At 41.5% G+C, this 21,401-nt stretch overlaps 1 protein-coding gene across 1 annotated transcript; it reads left to right on the forward strand.

Annotated features, from left to right (window-relative positions):
- The first annotated feature begins 8,829 nt into the window (after window positions 1-8,829).
- Window positions 8,830-19,903, forward strand: bmf1 (BCL2 modifying factor 1). The gene is made up of 4 exons (XM_028395669.1): window positions 8,830-9,057; window positions 10,750-10,946; window positions 11,486-11,688; window positions 16,063-19,903. The coding sequence occupies exons 2-4, from the start codon at window positions 10,775-10,777 to the stop codon at window positions 16,177-16,179; spliced, it is 492 nt and encodes a 163-aa protein (XP_028251470.1). The 5' UTR covers window positions 8,830-9,057; window positions 10,750-10,774; the 3' UTR covers window positions 16,180-19,903.
- The last annotated feature ends 1,498 nt before the right edge of the window (window positions 19,904-21,401 follow it).

The raw sequence follows: 21,401 nt of genomic DNA on the forward strand, positions 1-21,401 counted from the left end.
TTACCTGGAGGCAAAGTGAAAGGGCAAAAAGTCAGGAAAGCTGTTCTTATTGTTAAGCCTGCTGGCACTGTATACTGAGGATTTCTTTTCCATATGGGAATGACAACATAAAATATGCATGTTAATCCATATGTTGTGTCTTTAGCCATGAATATTTAACATTGCAGCCACATTGAGGATTATAACATGTATCTTTGCTTTGTCTTATAACAGCAGGGACGTCCCAACTCTCTCCTTTACTTTTATTATCACAGGCATTCTGATCAATAAATCATAGTGTCTGACAAGCTGCATCAAAAGATACGAATTTCAAAGTCTGCTGCTGAAGCCAAAAAAAGAAAAAAGAAGAAAAAACTCTTGGCCACCTGAATGAAAACATGAAAGAACAAAGCCACTCTAGAGGGAAAGTATTGATTGAGAGCCACAGTGAGGAGCAGGGAGTTCAGGTGAATATGGATCTGTGCACCAATACCTTGGTGGGACAGATGTTGGGGTTATGTGGAGGTGAAGTGTGTAGGTGAAGGGTGTAGGTTCAAACTCATGGCAGCTGTGGAATGTTCCCTGAAGGTTGCAGAAAGGTTATGTCTTGTGTTTATGCATGAATGCATCTTTTTTTAAACAATCTAGATTTCATGTTTGGGCAGCATTCCATAAAATCTTTTGTCTTACTTTACTTTAAAAAAAAAAAGTTATTAAAAGGTGCCTTAGGGAGGTTATTTGTGGATGATGGATTTTGTTTGATTTTCATTATCTAAATTCTCTCCCACTTGAAAGGGGACCCTTCCCCTCCATTAATAATTGACTTTTTATTACTTATCCTTCTCATCGTGGCAGGCGTGTGCTTTGATGTTTTTTTTTTTCAATATGTGCTACATATTGATTGCTGGGCAGATAGGAGCACTATCAAAGGGATTCCTCGTGGGGCAGTCAACTGCCGGTCACCTCATACTCCTGGAATGTGGTCAAGCGCTGGGTCCAGCTCATCCTTTTACCTCTTATTTTGGTTGATCCTTCCTGTGTGCTGCTTATCTGGGTTAAATATTCACAAAGAATAACAGCACTGTTGAAATGATGTCATCTAAAGTGGAAGGATGTGTTGTGGAGGAGGGTTTTGTTGCTAAGGGGGGAGATTCCTCCAAAAGACACCGTTCGTGCTGGATGGACTGTCTTTTCTCCATTATCTGGCTAAAGATTATAGCGGATGATGATCTCATTCATAATGCTCATTACAGTTCACTGGAGATGCTTATCATCAGCTGAGAAACAAACAACTGCAGAGAGTGAGTAAACAGTTTAAATTACAGTGGGCTATGGTGCATCAGACAAATGTGGCTGTTCTTGAAAACAATGTCAGTGGCTGATACTGAACTGGCACCCAGGGATTGGTTTATTATCATGCTTAAATACCAGAACAATAGCTAGAAAAATCACACGTGATGAAATGGGGAAAGTCCTCACTAGCCTTGTGAGAGTGATAAGCACCAACACACATGTGATGGATTATAATATCAGAAGATTTACATAATCCACTCTTTTGTTTATTCTACCAGACACTGTCTTGAATAAAAACACATTTCATAGTCCCATATGTAGTTGCTGCTTTAAAGGCCAGAGCATTGATTGTTACCCAACACTTAGAGGCCAATCAAAAGCACTTACAATGAAACACAGACACATATCCTATTTAACCGAACAGAAAATACATAGACCATTTTACTAGTGGACACTTAGAGACCATTAGCAGCAGTAGCAGTGTAAAAGCACAGCATCTTTCCATCATCAATATCCCAGAAGTGGGCTGCTACATAAGGGCTCAGTCTGGTGAAATTCTCCCAGGCTGGTGGTGGGGCTGCTGCAGATGACTTCTCAGGCCTTACGGAGAGCAATTTTGTTTTCCGTGGATTAGGCAATCTGACTTCATTGCGGTCCATGAGGAGGGTCACGTAACGCTGCCCAGAGGTCACTACACCCAAGTGACCCCTGCCTGTCTACTGTCTGCCCCAGTGACAGGCCCTCCAGACTGAGACCAGACCGTGAACAGAGTGACCCCACCCTGCCTCCACACACACACACACTCACATACATGCACATACTTTACACACTCTTAGAGCAGAGTGTAAATTTTTAATGGAATATACATTAAGGAGCATTCATGGTGCTGATACATGATGTTTCCCCTCAGCTAATATTTCAGCAGACTCTCTATCAGATCAGGATTGAATGATTGATTTTCTATCAGGCTGCTTTTCTTCAATGAATAATTTAGCATTACAGCTTGTGACACCTTCAGCATATTATGTTACATGCTGATTTTAAAAATATACAAAAATGCCTCAACTGAGAAAATAATCAAGGCTTGGATTAGATTTAAGGATAATTCAATCTGTATCCCTTCCTGCGTACTTTTCATGCCACAGCCCTGCAACAGTTTGTATGTATGTCTCTGTACATGTATTTATCTGAACATACATTCGGGATTCAAGAGGCAAGCGTACGTGCCTGTTGATGACTTTCTCTGCCTCCTATCTGTGATAAGAAATGAGAGACGGCAGTGTCTGAGGTCACACACTGATTACCTGTCCCCACACGGGGTCAAATGACTCCTAAATGTTTTGTTTACACTTCTACAAGCATGCCTCGGCTCTGAACCAAGTATAGTGACCTCTTATGATTGCAATAAAAATGTCAGCTGTGAGGCAGTAAGAAAAGAAAGGAAGGAAGAACAAAATGCCAGGATGATTAAATGAAAATATGAATGGCTTTTAATAAAAAAAACATAATTACAGATGATACATCTTTAACTTGCATGTGAGGTAATAAATGATGTGTTACTTTAATTACATATTAACTGTGTATTAGCATAATTCTTATTCCCAGATTTATGAAATCACACACAGTCAGCAGTGACTATGGATATGTGTTGGTTCACAGCTCCAAGAAAGAAGATATAGCTGTGTTTTTTGTTTAATAGCTCCTGCATCTTTCAGGAGCATCTCCTGTTTCAGCTGGCCAGAGTCCTAGAACTTGACGAACAAGTGCTGGATAATTATCCGCACCAGTGTTAAGTACAAATTGGCAGACCTGCCCTTGAAAGGACCTGCTGAAGCACATCAGATATAGTAACGCCACAGTTGGCCGCTAAGCCAAACACTAAAAACCGTTCCTCAAACACAAACAAGTGAATTTGTGTGTGCAGAAAAAAAAATCAGGAAGAGAATGACTTGACACTATGCTGAAGTGAAGAGCATGACTCACTATATTCTGTTTCACCTGAATGACAATAACAAGGACGGGTGGCTTTGAGTAGACCAAAGTCATATTTGATGTCCAACATCAGACTACTTACACCTGAGGAGTGTGACATCATGATGACTCTAAGCTGATAACCCAGCAACAAACCCGGCGGTTGTTGTGAGGATAAAGGATTAGCCTCTGTTTGCATTTGCTGTTCTTTGAACCAGAAAACACCAAAAAGAAAAGGATCTCACATGAAAGGACCAATGTGCTGAGAAAGCACAGAACTGGGGCACTACCTCTGATCAAAGAGGTTGAGTCACTTCAAGTGCACAGAGACCACTTTCCAAACGTCCATTGACTGAGAGAGCTAACGTGCTGCTGCTGTTTGTCTTTGCAGGTGTCGATGTGCATGTGTGTGTGTGTGTGGTTTTCTTTTCTGTCTGCATGTTGACCGTGTCTGTCTGGCGTATCAGGTAAGGTCTCTGTCTCCTTCCTACATTGTTGTTGGATAATGAGGTGTGATTAAATATAAATGCTAAGTGTTTGGTGGCTGAAGCCCAAAGCTGAAACTGGATCCAGTCGGGCCCACAGGCAGCATAATTAGTAGCTGATGATAGATGCCATTAATGTTGCTTTTGCACATGTCTCTTTCAGGCCTCTAAGCTGGACCTCCATGCAGCAGCAGGCTGCCTTTGAGCCATCCACACTTAATTAAGTTGCAAATAAATAAGTGGGGATACAGCTGTGCTGTTGTAAAATGCGGAACGCTGATTATAATCAGTTTTATTTAAATTGTTTAATGATCAACAGTGATTAAATATTAAGCCATTTGTTACTTTTATTTGATCTCTTTTCATTATTACCTCTAGGGATTTTATGTTGAAAGCATGACGAAAATCCTGTGGAAAACAATATCAGCATTTCAAAGTGTAGAAGGACCAGTGTGAGGCCTTTAATGGTGGAGAAAAGCCCTTTGTGCATGCTTGAAGGGCTGTGTTGGATTTTGAGGGCCCTTTGGATTGTCATATCCCTGCATGGTGTGAGATTGACTCATTCATGGTGAGCAGTCTCTGAGTCTTCAGAGCTGCACGGCTGCGGACACCGCTGTGCCGCCTCACTTCAGAAGGAGAGACGAAGTCATGTCCACAGCTGTAGGGACATGTCTGCTTTGAGGTGCCGAGGCTTTAATGTGTAGAGCAGATTAAACAGGGTGCCTTTGTGATGGCAGGAGAACTGGTCAGCTCTCCCACACAGTTATCCAATCTTATCTACTGTGTGTGCATGTTTGTGCATGAGTGGTAACGGCTGTCGCCACACATACACACCCCTATTCTCCAAGCAGAACAGATCAACACATGCAAGTGCACGCGCACACACACAGTCTCATTAACTGAAGCCCAAAGATTCTGAGACAACTCCTGCTGCCAATGTTTAGCCGCCAGGCAAAACTTTGAGAGAAACGTGAGTTTCAATTGAACATGAAAGCATAACCTGCAGTGTGTGAATGGCTGGACTTACTGGGGCTGACTGTAGTGAAGCTCAAATAATGTTAGTTTCAACTAAAGTTCAGAGAATAAAATCAAAGATAATTTCCTTAAAAACCCTGAGCTTTTTTGGATCTCCACAAGCATTTTTTACTGTTCATACCTTGCACATGAATATGCTGGATCCTTCATGTAAGGCTGAAGACACAACTGTGCATGAAGATTTATGCTGAATAATGATTTGCCCCTTGTACATAGATAGCATACATTTACAAGGTTTTAACTGTCTTCTAACAAGATCAGCAATACCTGTCACAACATCCATTTGAATACATCTAAAAATAAACATTCCCAACATTGGTCCTGAAACTGGGACACTGGACCCAGTCTACATTTTACAGTAAAATGTAGACTCTCTGATGTTTGGGTTTGGTCTCAAATATTAAAGAAAATGAACAAAACATTTCTTAACGGGACTTGGCTTAAATTATGCGCTTCATTTTGAAGGAAATATGAGCAACAGTCAATATTTTCTAATGCAAAAAAGATATTGACATTGTAATGAATGAACATGGCACCCAGCACAGCAATGTATCTCACTGATGTGTTTTTGAAAGGATGCTGTAGAGAAATGTTTTACTGGGAAAGTCAGAGTGATGGTGTCATCATCCAGACTCCAGGAACACGAACAAGTGAGATGTTTCTTACAGTAGGTTACCCAGATGACCTCATTGACTAATCCTATAACATGTTGCCGTTTTAATCTTCAGCCTGTCATGAAGAACGACTGGTGTATAGATTTCTATACTAATCTTTCGACTGTTACTGTTGTCTGTGTGTGCAACAATCACCCATGACAACAAAGAACTTTGTATCACAGTCACTCTGAGAGTGTGAGGTTTGGCTGGCAGTCTGCAGCCAGACGGGGATGTATGATTACCAGACAGCCTTTACAAAAGCCAGCCATTTGTGTCAGCGATCTCAGTTACGGCTGTCGGATCGGGTGTCATTGCTTCATAACTAGCCTCACCTTCACAATTTCTAAAAGGGTTCAAGCACAAAATCACCCCACTCCACCTCTCCACACCTGCTACATTATTTAATGTCTTCACCTGAGAGGACCTGTGAGGGAATGTCCACTGATAGGAAATAAACTTTACATTTAGCTGTCATCACTCAGATATCATAACACCTGATAACACGGTTTAATACTGCGTGTATACAATATACAGTTGTTTTTTGCTTGAAAAATAAAAAAGTAGAAGAACATTTTTCAAAAAATAACAAAAAACTGAAGCTATTCCCACAGAACCTTTGTGTGTGTGTGTTTCAAACACAGTCAGATTATATGGTCCTGATCAGACTTTGCAGATTCAAATGCAGAAAATACTATCTAATTCTAATTCATATGAAGGAAAAGAAACATTCCAGAAATATGAGTTGATGTCAGAGCAGCAAGCCCCCTTTGTTTATCTGGTCACTGCTCCAGTATGATCTCTGCCATTGGGTCAGGGTGGTACACATGTCTCATCTAACTGGGTTGCAGTCAGGATTCCGTTGCCATGGAACATGTCCAGTTGGAACAAATGAAATCGCTCCTTTCTAGTTTCCAGGCAGGATTCACATAGTGGGAATGTTTTGGTGGAATTGTGTATGTGTGTGTTTGTGATCAATGCATGTGCACACACATAGAGAGAATGAGATATCAAGGGGGAGAATGGGCTTTTGAGGTTACAGGGGAAGTAGGGCATGTGATTGTGCAGCCATGTGTGTATGTGCACGCTCTCGTGTGCGGGTATTTGCACACATGCTTTTGAAAGTGAGTGTGTGTGTATGTGTGTTCGCACTGCTCCTCGAAGCAGCTTTCTGATGTAACACAAACTGATGCCTGCCTTCTCTCAGGGTTCTCACGCGTCCATGGGAACTTGTTTATGAACACTTGGTTACACAAAGCAAACACAAATCAATGATGATGTGTAGCACTGAGGAGAGGTAAGAGACATTGCAGATGTCGCTGCATCTTTATTATATGTCTTTTTCTACTAACACATCCACAAAAGTAATTTCTGAGCATGCACCTAATAGACCTTGAGAAATGTCTGTCATCAGCACACAAACCATAATCCACACACTGATAGACACGACTTACTTAGCTAAGTCAACAGTGTGTTGAATTTAAAATTTATGTTCCTCAATAGTGGTGAGGGCTGGAGTGAATGTATTCATATTCATTATTTATGCTGTGGAGGCCTGTATTTATGACCCGACTGAGAGCTGCCTTATGGCCTCAATGATTTCTGTAGCTACTCTCAAATGCTAATACATCACACTAAAGCATATTAATAAATAACTCGGCTTATTTTATTAAGGTATACGCACTGTCATCAATACTGTATACTTTGGATTTTCATTAATTTTTTTATAGCAGAATTCAAGCCAAATATGTCGTAACAAATGATCATAGAAAGATGTCTGATGTATACTATATGTAGGTTCTCTCTTGTATTGTTTAAACATTCATGTCTACGACAATGATCTAACAGGAGTAATTACAGGTGTTCCTTTACAATCTGTTAAGTGGGTAGGTGGGTAAGGGGGGGTTGCTTTTGTTTGACTGGAGCACAAAACATAGCTGTAGCCAATGATCCCACATCTTTTGAGCCTTTTGTTGTTTACGGTGGCCACTCATGCCTGAAGTGATCATGTTTCCTATATCACAGCACACATGAGGAAATCAATCCCCTTATCCACAGCGCATCCCCACCTTTTTTTTTTTTTTTTTGAGAGGGTGCAGGTGGGACAACAACCAGAGTAAGAGGTGCATCTAATTAATGCAGGGCAGAGGAAGCAGGGACCTGTAACTTCTGACACAGCTCAGTGGTGGAACGAGATCACAGCAGAAGGACAAGGAGAGAGAAAGAGGAACTGGAGGGGCAGGGCAAAATCTGTCAGAGAATGTGGGGGGGGGGGGGGGGGGGTTATTGATCATTGATAGCTCTGTGGGGGGGAAAGGCAGATCACCACCACCTGCACTGCCCTCCATCACAACATGCCTGCTGGAATGAAAGCAGCTTGTCGATCTAGTGAACAGCCAAGCTGTGAACTAACTACTAAATCCTTGCAACTGATGTAATTAAAGCAACCTTGTCTTACAGCTGATTATTAGCAACCAGCTTCAGCCACTCTGTGATGGTTTGACATCAGACTCTGATGGTGTAACAGCTCCTAGGCCTAACATATCTTATCAGTTTTAATCAATGTCAAAAGTCTTTGATTGTTGTTTTTGTGACACAGATGTTCTCTGCTACAGGTGCATAAATTAGACTGATCAAGATCTGGGCCTCTTCCAGTTGGATGTAGGTCAATACCACCAACAAAGAACAAAAAGATCATGACAGCTGTTCTTTAACTAAAGACATACAATTTGGGAATGAAATGTAATGAAATCTACTCAGACATATCAAATATATCATCATTTGTACAAATCGATAGATGGCAAGTTTCAGGTGACCGACATTAGTGCAGCATCAACTTTAATGTGGGTGAGATTATAGATATGACATAACAGAACAGGAAAAGCATGGGCTACATTTTCATGTTTGCATTTATTAAGCTCTTAAATTTATTATGGAAGTAGCCTTTAATTATTTAAATGTCCTCAATTAATATTAGCATAATCAAGTTCTTTTTCCCTGCTTTGTTCAATATTTAAGCCACTGAATCATAATATAATATAATATTTCTCTGAATTTTAATTGAATACTCCTGCTGTAACACAAACTGATTGAGGGAGCCTCTGTTTACATTACTTCGTCTTTTCCTGCTTGCCAAGAAAAACAGCAGAGTAAGACAGTGCAAGTCTTAAATTCCACATAAGAAGGCTGCTGTTGGTGTACATGTTTCAGAACAAAGGATAAATAAATAAGCCCACAGCTGACAGCTTCTGAGGACAGTAGGAGCGCGAAAGCGGTCTCGTGCTCTGGGGAATTTCCCGTCCACGTGTCTGAATACGCGACAGAGAAGGCGGGACAACAACAAACGCCGCCATTGGCCAGAGCGCCGCATAGCCTACTAACCAGCTGTGCTGAGGCGCAGCTCACCCCGCATGCGGAAACGCAGCCGTCTTTCAGAGGGGTTTATTTACTCACTTTCTGCGCCACGCCCCGGCGGCGGAGTCAGCTGACGTCGGCGAAATGAAATCGGCTTGTTGCAGTTTTGCTCTCAGAATGGCAGTAGTCGTGGAGGCGAAAAGGACTAAACTCGCGTGACTTGGCAGGATATTGAACTCATTTTCGTGTTTTTTTTCTGGGTCGTTACACCGAAGCCAAACTTAGCGGTGAGTTCTTCATAAACACTCAGCTGTACATTACTTTTATTAAATGTCCTCACCGAGCGTTGCAGCGCGGGCTTTAACAGCACACGCGTCCTTCGGGAGAAGCAACAAATAATGTGTTGTTGTTGTTGTTGTTGACGCAACGAACGCGTTTTGACACACGTTGTGTACGTTCCTGCAGTGGAAAGTCACAGTTTAGCAAAAATCGGCATTTAGCTCAACTCGGCTTGTCATTCATACGGCAGAGATTTGAATAATACCGGCTTTCCCGGTTTACAGAGCTCCGTGGCTGGAAGGACTTTTAGGCTGCAGTGATGCGGCTCTCTGTTATCTTCGCTGCTTTGTTTAATTTAAACCGATTTCTCCATGTAGTAAAATAACTGACCAAAGAGCAGGTTTAATTTTTCGACTGCATTTTATTTACTTATTTTTTTCTGACATAATTTAAAACGACATAGCATGTTGGGGGGAACACATCTGTGGTTGGTTTTCACGTGTTTAATGTTGCATAAAATTAAAATGGTGTGTTGTAAGGCTCTGGTTGCCGTTATATATATATATATATATATAGACCTCAGCCTCCATTTTTTTTAGAGTTATTCTGTCAGCAGCAGGGGGAGCCACTGTCTGACACAAACACATACTGCCTGGGCACAGAAAGAGAGCAGCCCTGAAAGTCCTACGTTTTTTCTTTTTTTATTATATATCCAAGCCTATGTTCTTACTCTGTGTTTGTCAAAACAAAGCATTAAGTGGTTTTACACACAGGGTTTATTGTGAACGCACACAGTATATTGTGAGGTCTGACAGGCCAATCTGCTTTTGTTGGGTGAAGAAATGAAAACTCCTTCTTGGGGAGCTGGCAGGCTGACAGACCAGGATAGGGAGAGTGGCTTAGGATTTTCCTCAAAGACTGTCATTATGCTTCTGCTGCGGACCCTAATTTGGAAGCGTGGTAGTAGTCTAACCCTGTATTACACCTCAGTGGTGACTCGGGGTTTCACTGGTGAGGCAACTTGAATTTCACCCGTATTTTGATAACTCCTTGACCCTCTATATGATCCAGTCTTGAGGGCAAGTCAACTACTGACAGTGAAGGGTTTGCCAAGTGCTCCTTGAGAGACTTGGTTTAATGAATCATAATAAGGCAGTTTATTATTGTAATTTTCCACTGTAATATACTTACATGCACACTGAGCAGTGAGAGATTTTAGTACAATCTGTCGGTCAGTTAATTAAGAAGCAGGGTTGCTTAGAAATTACAAGGGAGGACCTGCCTCTCATGTTATCTCTTTAGGCAAAGTCTCTTTTATTGTGTGTAACTGTGGCTCAGTTCTCTTAACCGCGCTGAATTGTGTGGTTTCATCACTGAGTAGAACAGAGCCGTTTGTCTAAATAAGCACCGAGCTCTTTGCCGCAAATGAAGGCAGACCATTTGCTCATTTTCTCATCCACAACTTATCCACTGTGGTTTTATTGATTTGAGGGCGCTCATTATAGTCCAGACAGGTTGTCTATAATGATAATGAATGCTTTGGAGGAATGAACGAATAATGAATGTGTCTGAGATCATCTCATCAGTTTTGTTCAAGGTTATCATCATTAGTGAAAGAAGCTTGGGATGCCTTTGATTTATATGGTCACTGGAGGACAAATGTTCTATATTTAGTTGTAGCATAAACCTTTCTCTGGCAGGCGGCTCACCTTATAGCGCCCCCGTATGGACGATGAGGAGGATGATGTGTTCGAGCCAGACCTCCACTGCTGGCGTACAACATTCAGGGAGATAAAGTGTGAAGACCGGGGCACACAGACACCTGGTCCTGCCCTGGTACCAAACAACGGCATGCTTCCCTGTGGAGTCGCAGAGGAGCCCAGACCACTCTTCTACGGTGAGGCTGACAACATGCTGTATTTCAAAAGAGAAAAAGGAACATGGCCTTGGTGCGTGATAACCAGTGTTATAAAACTGAAGCACAAAAGCATTATGTGAGACCTGCTGTGAGACATGGGTAACAGTGTTGCTGCACTGACCTCACCCCTGGTGCCTGATAGTCGTCATCACAGTGACTTTTATGGTGTGTATGCAGTGTACCCAGCTGCTTTGATATTCAAAAGGCGCCAGACTGGCATCGCCACTGAAAAGACAGAAGTGCCCACCTGCACAACAACTCTTCTGATAACTAATTACCAGTGACAGCAAAGTTACATTGGTGTCATATATAAGCAGTCATTCCAGAGTAGCTCCATAACAACTGACTGACCTTAAAGTCTAGGTTGCATTAGGGGCATATGAAGCAAGCCAAGCAGCCTGTTTAGTCAGCTGTACTTGGCTTTTTTTATCTCTGTAGTAAAGTGTCATTGCACCTTTTTTATTGTATAGAACTGAACCCTTTATAAAATAATAAGTACCAGCCTTGACTCCCAACAGGTAACGCAGGATTTCGATTGCACTTCCCGGCTCACTTTGAGCTTGTTGGAGATCACGAAGTGCGGCATCAAGTGAGCCAAGAGGAGCAAGGCAGGATGGAGCAGCCACCCCAGCAGCAACCTGTGGCACGCAGCGTGGAGGCTTGCATTGGGCAGAAACTCCAGCTGATAGGAGACCAGTTTCACCGGGAACACCTGCAACTGGTAAGGAGAAAACATGCATCACACTGTACAAATCCCTCTGCATTTGATGGCAATAGACAAGCACAGCGGATGCCAGGTAGATTGTCCCTATAGCGGCTCGGATTAAGTGTTGAAGGAAACCTGATTCCTGCAAGTTTTCTTTTTTTTGCAATAGCCTCTTGTTGGTGTACAAGGGCATAGCAATGTAGCCACTCTTATACAAAGAGAAGTTACAACACATAGAAGATTCTGCTCTGCTGTTATGTTTGATCAGCATGACTGTTTTGTTCTTGTCTGTTGCCATCAAGGGGGACAGTGTTTGCGAGTGTGTCCATATGTGTAGGCATGTCAGGTAAAGGGGGGCCTTTATAAAAGTCACACATTTTGAGATACCATCTACACACTTTTATTAAAGTCCAATATTTGGATCTGACAGAGTTTAATGGTGGGTCAAAAGTTTGCTCTCCTTTATTGTGTTTTCTCTGTATTTGTTTTGGAGAGGTGGTGCATCTGTAGAACTTCAGCCCAGAGTCTCAACCCGACCCCCCTCTCTTCCCTTAAGCCAAAAGACATTGCAGAACCAGGACAGCCCTTCCCCCACAACGCCAACCCCAGTCCCTCCCCTTGCCTCCTCTTCCTGTTTATTTCTCTCTCTCTCTCTCTCTCTTTCTCTCCTGTTTTCTCAGTGTGTTGGGGAAGAGGCAAGTGGCATGGGGGATGCCTGGTCTCAAACAACACACTGTGGTCAGGACTTTGTTGGGTTGCTGCTTCTGTGTATGGTGGTGTGTCTGTGACATACTATTATTATTATTATTTTATTTTTTTTGCTTTAAAACATGCATAGATCCTGCTCCCTGGAAGATTTTCTGTGGGATCTTGTCACACAGGTGCAGCCTTTTTTTTACATATGTACATTTCAACACACACACACATACTGTCCAGGAAAAAGCAGAAGTGGCAGGGCTAGGTAAACATGTTGTAACCCGAAGCTCAGCACGTGAGCGCAGAGGGGAACAGCTGTGGTTCCAGCGAGTCTCCAGTCAGCCCCTTCCCTCGGCAAGGAGTGGCCACAAGAGACACCCAAAATAAAAGGTCTACACAGTTAGGGTTGGAATAGGGAGTGAGATCTATAATGATGCTCTAAGCATGAAATCTAACCTCAAATGATTGAGTAACAACCAACTTTAGTTGTCTTAAACCTCTGTTTTAGGAAAAGAGCCCCTCCCTGTCCTGCATATTGGATAAATTTTTTTTAAATGTAACTTAATTTTCTGAAGTGCAGGGTATCTGATTTTCTCTTGCGCTTATCAAGCAGGTGTTATTTATGCCCATGCACCAAAGCATGACTCATGTATTGTGACAGTGGCAGACACACACAGACAACCAGACAGTCATATCAGAGGGTTTGCTGTGATGTGTGTGTGCGGCTAGGGATCTAATGACGCACATTGAAGGCAGGCCTGGGTCAGCGAATGAGGAAGTGGCTTTTGCTGGTTGAGTAAACAGTAGAGAGGACAGTCAGAGTGAAACGGTGTTGTGAAGTCACATCCTGAAGAGAAACATGTCGTGGTTCAGAATGACTGTTAAAGAGAATAATATTTTTGCCTACATCATGTAGAGACAGAACATTTGTATTTCTGTAGGGACCAGTACAACTACTGTTGATACTTAAGTTGAGCATAACATCGTTTCTGCCACTGTGTGCTGTTCGAGATGGATGTTTTTTTTACAACTTTAACACTGATGTGCGGTTTTGAATGCGTGATTCCACTGCAGGCTCTGTAATTACTATTTCTGGCTCCTGTTGTGCAATTCATTGTATTGTGTGTGCGTGAATGTCTACAAGCTCATGCATGAATACACCCATGCTTGTTTTTCTGCTTTTTTTTTTTTTGGCCGTCTCACTTCTCACTATCACACGGTCTGACAGTCAGTACAAAAACTTTCGCTCCATAATGCTGTTGCTGTTCGTCACTTCTCATTCTTGTTGCTCCTGTCAGTAGGCAATTTATTAGGCGAGTTATTCAGTGCACACACTTGTCCCTGAGCAATCCAAGCACCTTTGACTGCCATCATCTTGATGGATTTTGGAGCAATGTGGCTGCAAGTGTTCTCCATGGGAGCCTGTGGCCCCTGGCGAAAGGGGGATTAGGTAGCGAAGGAGTGCTGGTGGATGCTGACAGATAAATTGCTCCTCAGTCAGAGAGGGCTAGAGGGGACTCTGAGGTCCCGAGAGGATAGCTGACATTAGCCAGCCCGCCATTTGAGACACAGCACTAATGACAGTCACAATGGCAGGAAGACTGCTTCAGCCTGCACGGGGCAAGGAGCAGAGTTAGGTTTCATCCCCATGTTTTTTTAAGAGAGACGACTCCTGGTGCTTTCGATAGGAGGTGTTGAAAGCAGGGTTGAATATCTTGTGTGCGTACGTGTGTGTGTACGCGTGCGCAAAGCTGTGTGTGTGTGGCTGCTCGCACGCAGTGTTTGTGGCTTTATCTCTTCAGTGTTCTAGTGAGGGCTGGGCACTCTCTCCTTTCACCACTTGTAGAAGGGGGAGGAGTGAAGTCAAGGTGGAAAAAAAACCAAATGATATTTACTTTACTTTCATTCATTGTTCCATGAGGATTTGTGTTGACTGCATGTCAATTTTTGGTGTCCCCACTATCTAATACCACTATTTGTTTGTAATTTTCATTGGCCCTTCTTTCTTTTGCGATATGACTAATTCAGACTTTCTTGCTGTAGAGGCTGGCCTGTTTGTACAAGCGATAAGGCAGAGCTTCTGAGCAGCTGGGCTGACAGACAGCTGGCGTGGGACACTGATAAAGCACATCGGTCTAGTGTCAGAGTGACGACACTGAGAATCTGGCTCAACTCTGCTGCTTTATCGCAGCTAAATTTAGAACCAGAGTCTCATTTTGACAGTTGGTGGTGTGACTGATGACTAAGCTGCAGCAGGCCTGTGCACACCTCTTTTTGTTGCTTTTACTCTCTCTCTCTCAGTTTGATAGAGAGGAGGGCAAAAGGTCACAGAACATTCTGTTTCTGACGATAAAGATTAATGTAGCCTGTAGTAAACAGAAACTTTGTGGCATGATAAATTCCTCACTTGGCTCATTTTGCTCCTGCAGCTTTTACTATCTAATGTTTATACTCTAAGCACCATTAAACATTACACATATCAACATATAATTTTGATATAATTGCACATATGGCAATATGTCATCATAAACGACACACTAGTAACTGATGTAGCCTCATGATATAGTTTTTTATTGAAAAGACTTGAAGCATTGCAGTGTGTACCATCCCGAAATTTGGTAGCTGCCAAAACATCTATGTTCTGCGATGAGCTCATCCATTCTGTGCTGAATAAATATATTGCCTATGTTTATATGAAACCATTCTTATGTTATTATTATGTCTTACATAAAATATCCCCAGGCAGGATTTAGACATGTCATTCATCACAGAACTTCCCTGGGGTTTTTGTCATAATTATTTACTACTTAATTTTGTTTTCTATTGAGTAAAAAGTGAGTAAGTGTTTGGTAAGTAAGAAACATATGGGCCGGTTGGAACCTGGCAAATCTTATGCAACACCCTGCAATGTTCAACACAAATAGATAAGAGTAAAGAAACCCAGAGGCTTATCACAGTGGCTGTTCGTAGCTGTTAACTAGGTCAAGGTTTGGACAGTGTTTTATGTAATGTAAATATGGCATATCTAATCTCAGCTTTTAGTTATTTTGGCTTTTGTAAACAATAGTATGTTAACAGAATGAGTAGTCTGTTTTCACCTCTCTCTAGTTGTCTTTGTATGGTCTGAAAATAGCTATAACATTATCAGTGGAGACTGCCGTTTGTCTGCAGGACTTCTGTAGCTCTCTCATCTAGAGACTCCCTGCCTCTCATCAAGAGCTCCCTAATCCTATTTGGTGCAATTATCTTATCTCAGCTTCTCAATGGCAGAGATAGCATTATCCCCTTAATCACACACAATCCAATTGGCAGGCAAACCTGGGAGAGTCTTCTCCTGAGATGTAGGTCTCTGCCAGAAAGATTAGAAAAAGTGTGACCGTATGAGGAAAATGTTTATAGCTTGAAGTATCTGTTGGGAAGCCCGGTTTGTGTAGGGATCCCACACACAAAAGGAATCACTCTCTAATAAGTGTTGGTAGGGACTCAAGCAGACTGTTGTGAAAATATCATGGTTGTTCCAGTGTCTGGTTCTCTTACCCTCGTCTCACTTGACCCTTATCCAAGCTGCCAGTCAGCACACATCACAGCCGACATAAACTAAACCTGACAGAAATACAAATAATGCCTATTTATAGAACTGCATTTTGAGTTTCTATGGACTCCTCTAACTGTTGTCTATGTTTGTTGTTTCAGTATCATCGAAACCAAAGGAACCAGGGGCCTCTGTGGTGGCGCCTGGCCGCAGCTCTTCTCAGCCTCCTGTTTGACAGAGGGTTCATTGCTGGAGGAGGTGGTGCAGGACGGAGGTGAGGGAATCTTCCCATTTTCTTCATCTCTGTGAAGAACTGGACTCCTAAAGGCACTGTCAAATCTAACACGGGTCTGTTCGGGGGAGGCAACGAGAGGAGACAAAAAGGTCACCGCGGGACGGAGACAACCATCTTTTATACAAGGTTGTGTGTTTTTTCTTTCCAAGAAGATGCCATGATGCTCTGAGATTCCCCTAAAAGGACAATGTTCATATTTTGGCATACGTGCGGTGTAGTAGTTTTGTACAGTACATTGTTCTTGTTAAAGTTTTTGCACTTCAACATGTATCGATCTTTTATGACCTCCGCAGACCCTGGGAATGCCTTATTCAGTGTCTTCTGCCAGAATGAGTATTGAGCATTTTTGACAGAATGGTTAGGAAATGAAAGAAAATGTTGCGTGACATTTTCCTTTCTGAAGTTTCCCGAGGTGACCAGTCAAGTTGATTTACTAACTTCCAAAGAGGCAACTTCTCAGAACAAAAGCATTTTGCACCTCACCTCAATGGAACATTTGTTTTTTCTTAATTTCTTTATTTTACTTCCTATTCTTCTTTTCTCACACTCATGTATTTTCACTGGTATGGTGTTAAGTTTAATTCCTCAGTTTCATTCAGAAAATTGAGAACAAAGTTCCTGCACATGAAAAGGCTGGCACACTGTGAAATGTTATCTAATATGCACAGATAGTTTGAGGCAAGCCCGTCTTTAAGTCATGTGCTACATGTCAAACATTTGGGACTTTTTGATGACCTAAGAAGTATCGGGGTGGAGTTTGCAGTACACGTTGCTGCCTGGTCAAACAAGCCAGGCGACTACCAGCAAACCTGCCAAACAGCAAAAAGATGTAAGAAAAAAATGATATCCAGTCATATGCAGTCAAGACTTTGAAGCAATAACAAACAATCCAATAGTGGATGGATGAGCATATTGACATATTTAATACTATAAGAGTTCCGCAAACTGTTGTTACACAATCATTTCTGTTAGGATTTCTGTTGGCATATATTATAAGGGTTAATTCTCATGAGGTTTTGTTTTATGTCCAATAGCAACAACAGTCTTAAGTCATTGAGCTAATTCTAATGGTTATTTCTTACACACTGAAAAGATATTTATAATAAAATTACATTGTGCTGACTTTGCATGCATATAGAAAAAAATATTGAAGGTCTAGCACCGTGCACTATCTTAAAACATAGGAGTCGAAGAATCACATAGTTCAAGTAAGCATCCCCACCCCCCACCCACACCCACACCCACTTCAAAAAAAGTAAAACTTAGCCATTCTTTTTTTGGTTTTAGTTTAATCACATATTCAGGTTTTGGTTTGTTCCCAGTTTCATTTATTGAAAGAAGATTTCCATTTTAGTTGTGTTTTTTTTTTTCATGTGATTGTTTTCAGACCTCCATGCCCTTGAAGTGGAGCCGTGGATCCACTGTTTTTGCACTAGACTTACACCCTTCGAGAGTTCAGATTGTTACCCAGCTAACCTCTGTCTTGTCTGAAGGTTTTCAGTTATGGCTTATTTTCTTGCCACAGCATTTCAGATGTATTCATTCACACATCCAAGACAAATAATCAGTGTTGAGACCTGACTGAACACAGTCTGAAATCTGGATTGGATTTCGGCTCTGGAAATTTCACTCACCAGTGTTTCAGGCTACAGTAGAGTCACAGAATTAAGAGTCAAAGCCACGTGCCTCATTTGAAAGGTTTCCTGGTTTTGCTTTTCACAGCCCCTGTGTGTTCTGAACACCAAACAATATGGCGTAACCAATCTGTGAAACAGAATCTCCTCCTCTCAGGCTACCTTTATGGGCTTTACATCATTTGATATTCTGTAGGGTGATCTTATTCTGTCTTTGGTGCTCGGATCCAGATTTGGGACATTTTAGCACCACTGATTCAGCAGACAACGAAACAACAGTGACTGTAATTATTGTTGAAATATGAATATGTTGAAAGACACTGTTGAAGATGCTGTTATGTTTTTTTTTTTTCCATTGCTGAACCCAGGCCAACCTTTGGACCCAAGGAGCAGTACATATCAGGGGTCTGTAATTACTTGCTCCTTAAAATGTGTCAAGTTTATCACTGCATAAATAGGGTTTTCCTTTCATTTTTTCTAAGATGTCTCAGGGACAGACTTTGTGGGCTACTGGTAACCTTGAGAATCTGTTACATGGTTAGAAGAAGAGCAGTGCGGTCACACCCATTTATTTATGACAAACACCCCCTTTGAGTTTTGTCAAGTCTCTTAATTTCATTTCTATTTAGTCCTTTTGGCCATTTTCTCAGCACACACACAAAGGTACAGTTTGACTAAGGAGTCTGAGGCTGACTTGCTGGCTGTGGTGGTGACGGGGGGACTACTGAGTATGAAGTCACAGGCCTGTGAGGTGCACTGAATGTGATTGTGGATATAGTTTCCTGCGGATCCTGAACGCTGAGCCAGTCCCTGTAGCACCCCGTCTCACCACCGCCTCTTGATTTCCTCTTTTGCTGCTCTTGTCATTTCATGGGTATTGTTCATAGGTTCATTTAGTTTGTAACTTATTTTTTTTCCTTTATATTTATATGTTGGTATATTTGCCCATCTCTACTGTATACACCTGTGTGTGCAATGACTTCTTTTGTTTTGGTCTTGGACAGTATATGCTTCAGTTGCTTGACTCTGTGCCGAGCAGGTTGGCTATCATTGTGCCTCACATTTCTTTACATTCAACCCAAATTCTGCTTTTTGTAGTATCACTCATCTGTTGTAGAAGACCAGCAGTATGAATTATAACTTCATAATTTTATCAATTATAACATTAATTGCTTCCCATGAAGGTGTTAATATTGGAATATGTAATTGCCATCTCTTCACAATGAAATCATGACCACAGCTGCTGTTCTTCATGAAGAAGAAAACTACATGGATGGGGTATTGATACTCGAAAAATAGTCTTCGGGTTGAGTGTTCCACTTAAAAGGTTGTGATTTTCCATAGAGGGCCTCACCAATTCAGACCTTTTTCATCATCTTCCACCACCAACTGCACCAGTCAGCATGTGTAGATTGACAATATGCGGTTTAGAAAAGCACTATCTTTAATGCAGTTGAACCTTTCAACAGGACATAACCTACTCTTTATGAGTCATCAGCCATCCCAACCTTCAATATTGATACGCAGTAACAGACACAGAAAGAAAAGAAAGGTTGCCTTCATATTCTTTAAGTCACAGGACATTTAGTTTGTGTTCAACTCTTAAATTGTAATCATTGTGTTGTAATCAATATGCACTGGAAAGTACTTTGTTTCTGTAAATCCCATAGGTCTCTTATCTGTTGTGTGTTAATATATAGTATATACTCTGGATTGTTGTCTTGGGCTAATCTCACCATGTGTCAGCCGTACAACTGTGCATTGACCAAGTAGGCTCAGGTATGATGGCCTGTTTGATTTATTGGAAAGGGAAAAAAGCCACCATGGTGCCCTGTATAATTTTTGTTAGAATGAGGTTCCCAAACTGCCCTTGTCACATTATACTGTGTGTCAGTGCAGAGAATCCCAAGAGTGGGACATGTATTTTATGGAAACAGTCAGTGTCTTGAATTTTGTAGTCCACTTTATATAAATTTGTCCTTTTTTTTGAGGAATTTTTGATTTTGATTTTTTTTTTAACATTTCTTCTTCATGGTCTTTCTTAACTTTTTAAATTGTATTTTCTAAAAAAAAGGGGGGGTCTGCTTTTATAAGGACAGTTCATGCTTGTAAAATAATTTTTAATAAGAGTAGGAAGTCCATGAGATCATTTTTTTCTACAAAAATGAACTTGCAACATTCCTTGCACATCTTACCGTGATATAAACACAGAACCAAGCAAACCAAAATAAGTCATGGTTGTAGTTCATTTGGCTCATGAGCTTGTAGCTATAAAGTATTTGCCCTTCTTTACAAAACAGATAAATTGTACATGTATTTCTAAAAACCCTGGAATATGCCTTCAACTGCTCAGTTTGAACGCAGTCTTGATTATCACACATTCTCTGTATACCAAGAAATGAGACCCAGCGACAATGTAGCATTTTTGTAAACATTGACTGTGTGTTTTCGAGACTCTACTGTGCACTCATTTTTGTGTTTATATATATTTTTTGGTTGTTGATATAATATGGAAGACAATTCGTTATGTAGTGCAATATGCTGTACATATGGAGCTTTGCTCTACAAATCTTTTTCTGGATTTCTTGTTGTTTATTGGTACTTTTTTTCAATAAATTTTTATTGAAGGTGTCTGGTTGAGAACTTATTTCCTGCTCCTGCAGATCTTTTATCTTAAGGACTCGGTGTATAGTCCAAGTAAGCCATGATGGATTAGCCTATGTCTGAAGCTAGCCAGGCATCAGGAGTTTGGCAGACCGTGCCCATCCTATCCCTCCTGCCGTTAGGTCATTAATGTGGTTTGAGCAGTGGGGGTTCCAGAAACTCTCTAATACACACACGCAACCAAGCAAGCAAGTGTTGCATGGCAACTAAAAAAGCGCATGTACAAATACTGAGAAAGACAGTTACTGTCATGCCCTAAATGGTTAAGGCCAATCCTGCCGAGCATGCAGATTAGTTACACTGCAGTGTGAATGTCCTGATGACATGATTACTACTGACATTTGAAAGGAAGCTCTGTTTCTTCATAGACATCATACTGTCCATCATCCAACTACCTACCTGTTGATGACGAACTCAACGAACTGTGTGTACTACTGCTCTCAACTGTCGTCTCTGACATTCACAGATTACTGGATTTGTGTACTTGTGAAACAATCACACCCAGGATTTTGTTACTCTCTTTTTCCACCAGAGCAGACAACGTACAGTCTTCTCCCTTGGGGCTGACGCGTGGCACTTCTATTGTCACACATGCCAGGTACAGTTTCAACACCTGACTCACCTGTTTGGCTGCTTGCAGCAAAAGAGCTCCCTTGTCTATGCCCCCTTCCTGACACAAACCCATGAACACAATAAGTGTGTCAAAGGATGTGGTTTAACGTGCACAACTCTTCAGCTCTCCCCTCCTAATCCTGTTTCTTAGGTGTTTTAGGTGTAGGAACTTTTGGCTATTTATACAACTGTCAAAACATATTACCCTCCGTGTCTCTGCCTGTAGGGGCTGTTTGCTTTGTTTTAGATATTACACCAAATGTAAACCTGAAGGCAGCGGTGTGCCAAGCAGCAG

Source organism: Parambassis ranga, chromosome 22, assembly GCF_900634625.1.
Source record: "Parambassis ranga chromosome 22, fParRan2.1, whole genome shotgun sequence".
Lineage (NCBI taxonomy): Eukaryota > Metazoa > Chordata > Actinopteri > Ambassidae > Parambassis > Parambassis ranga.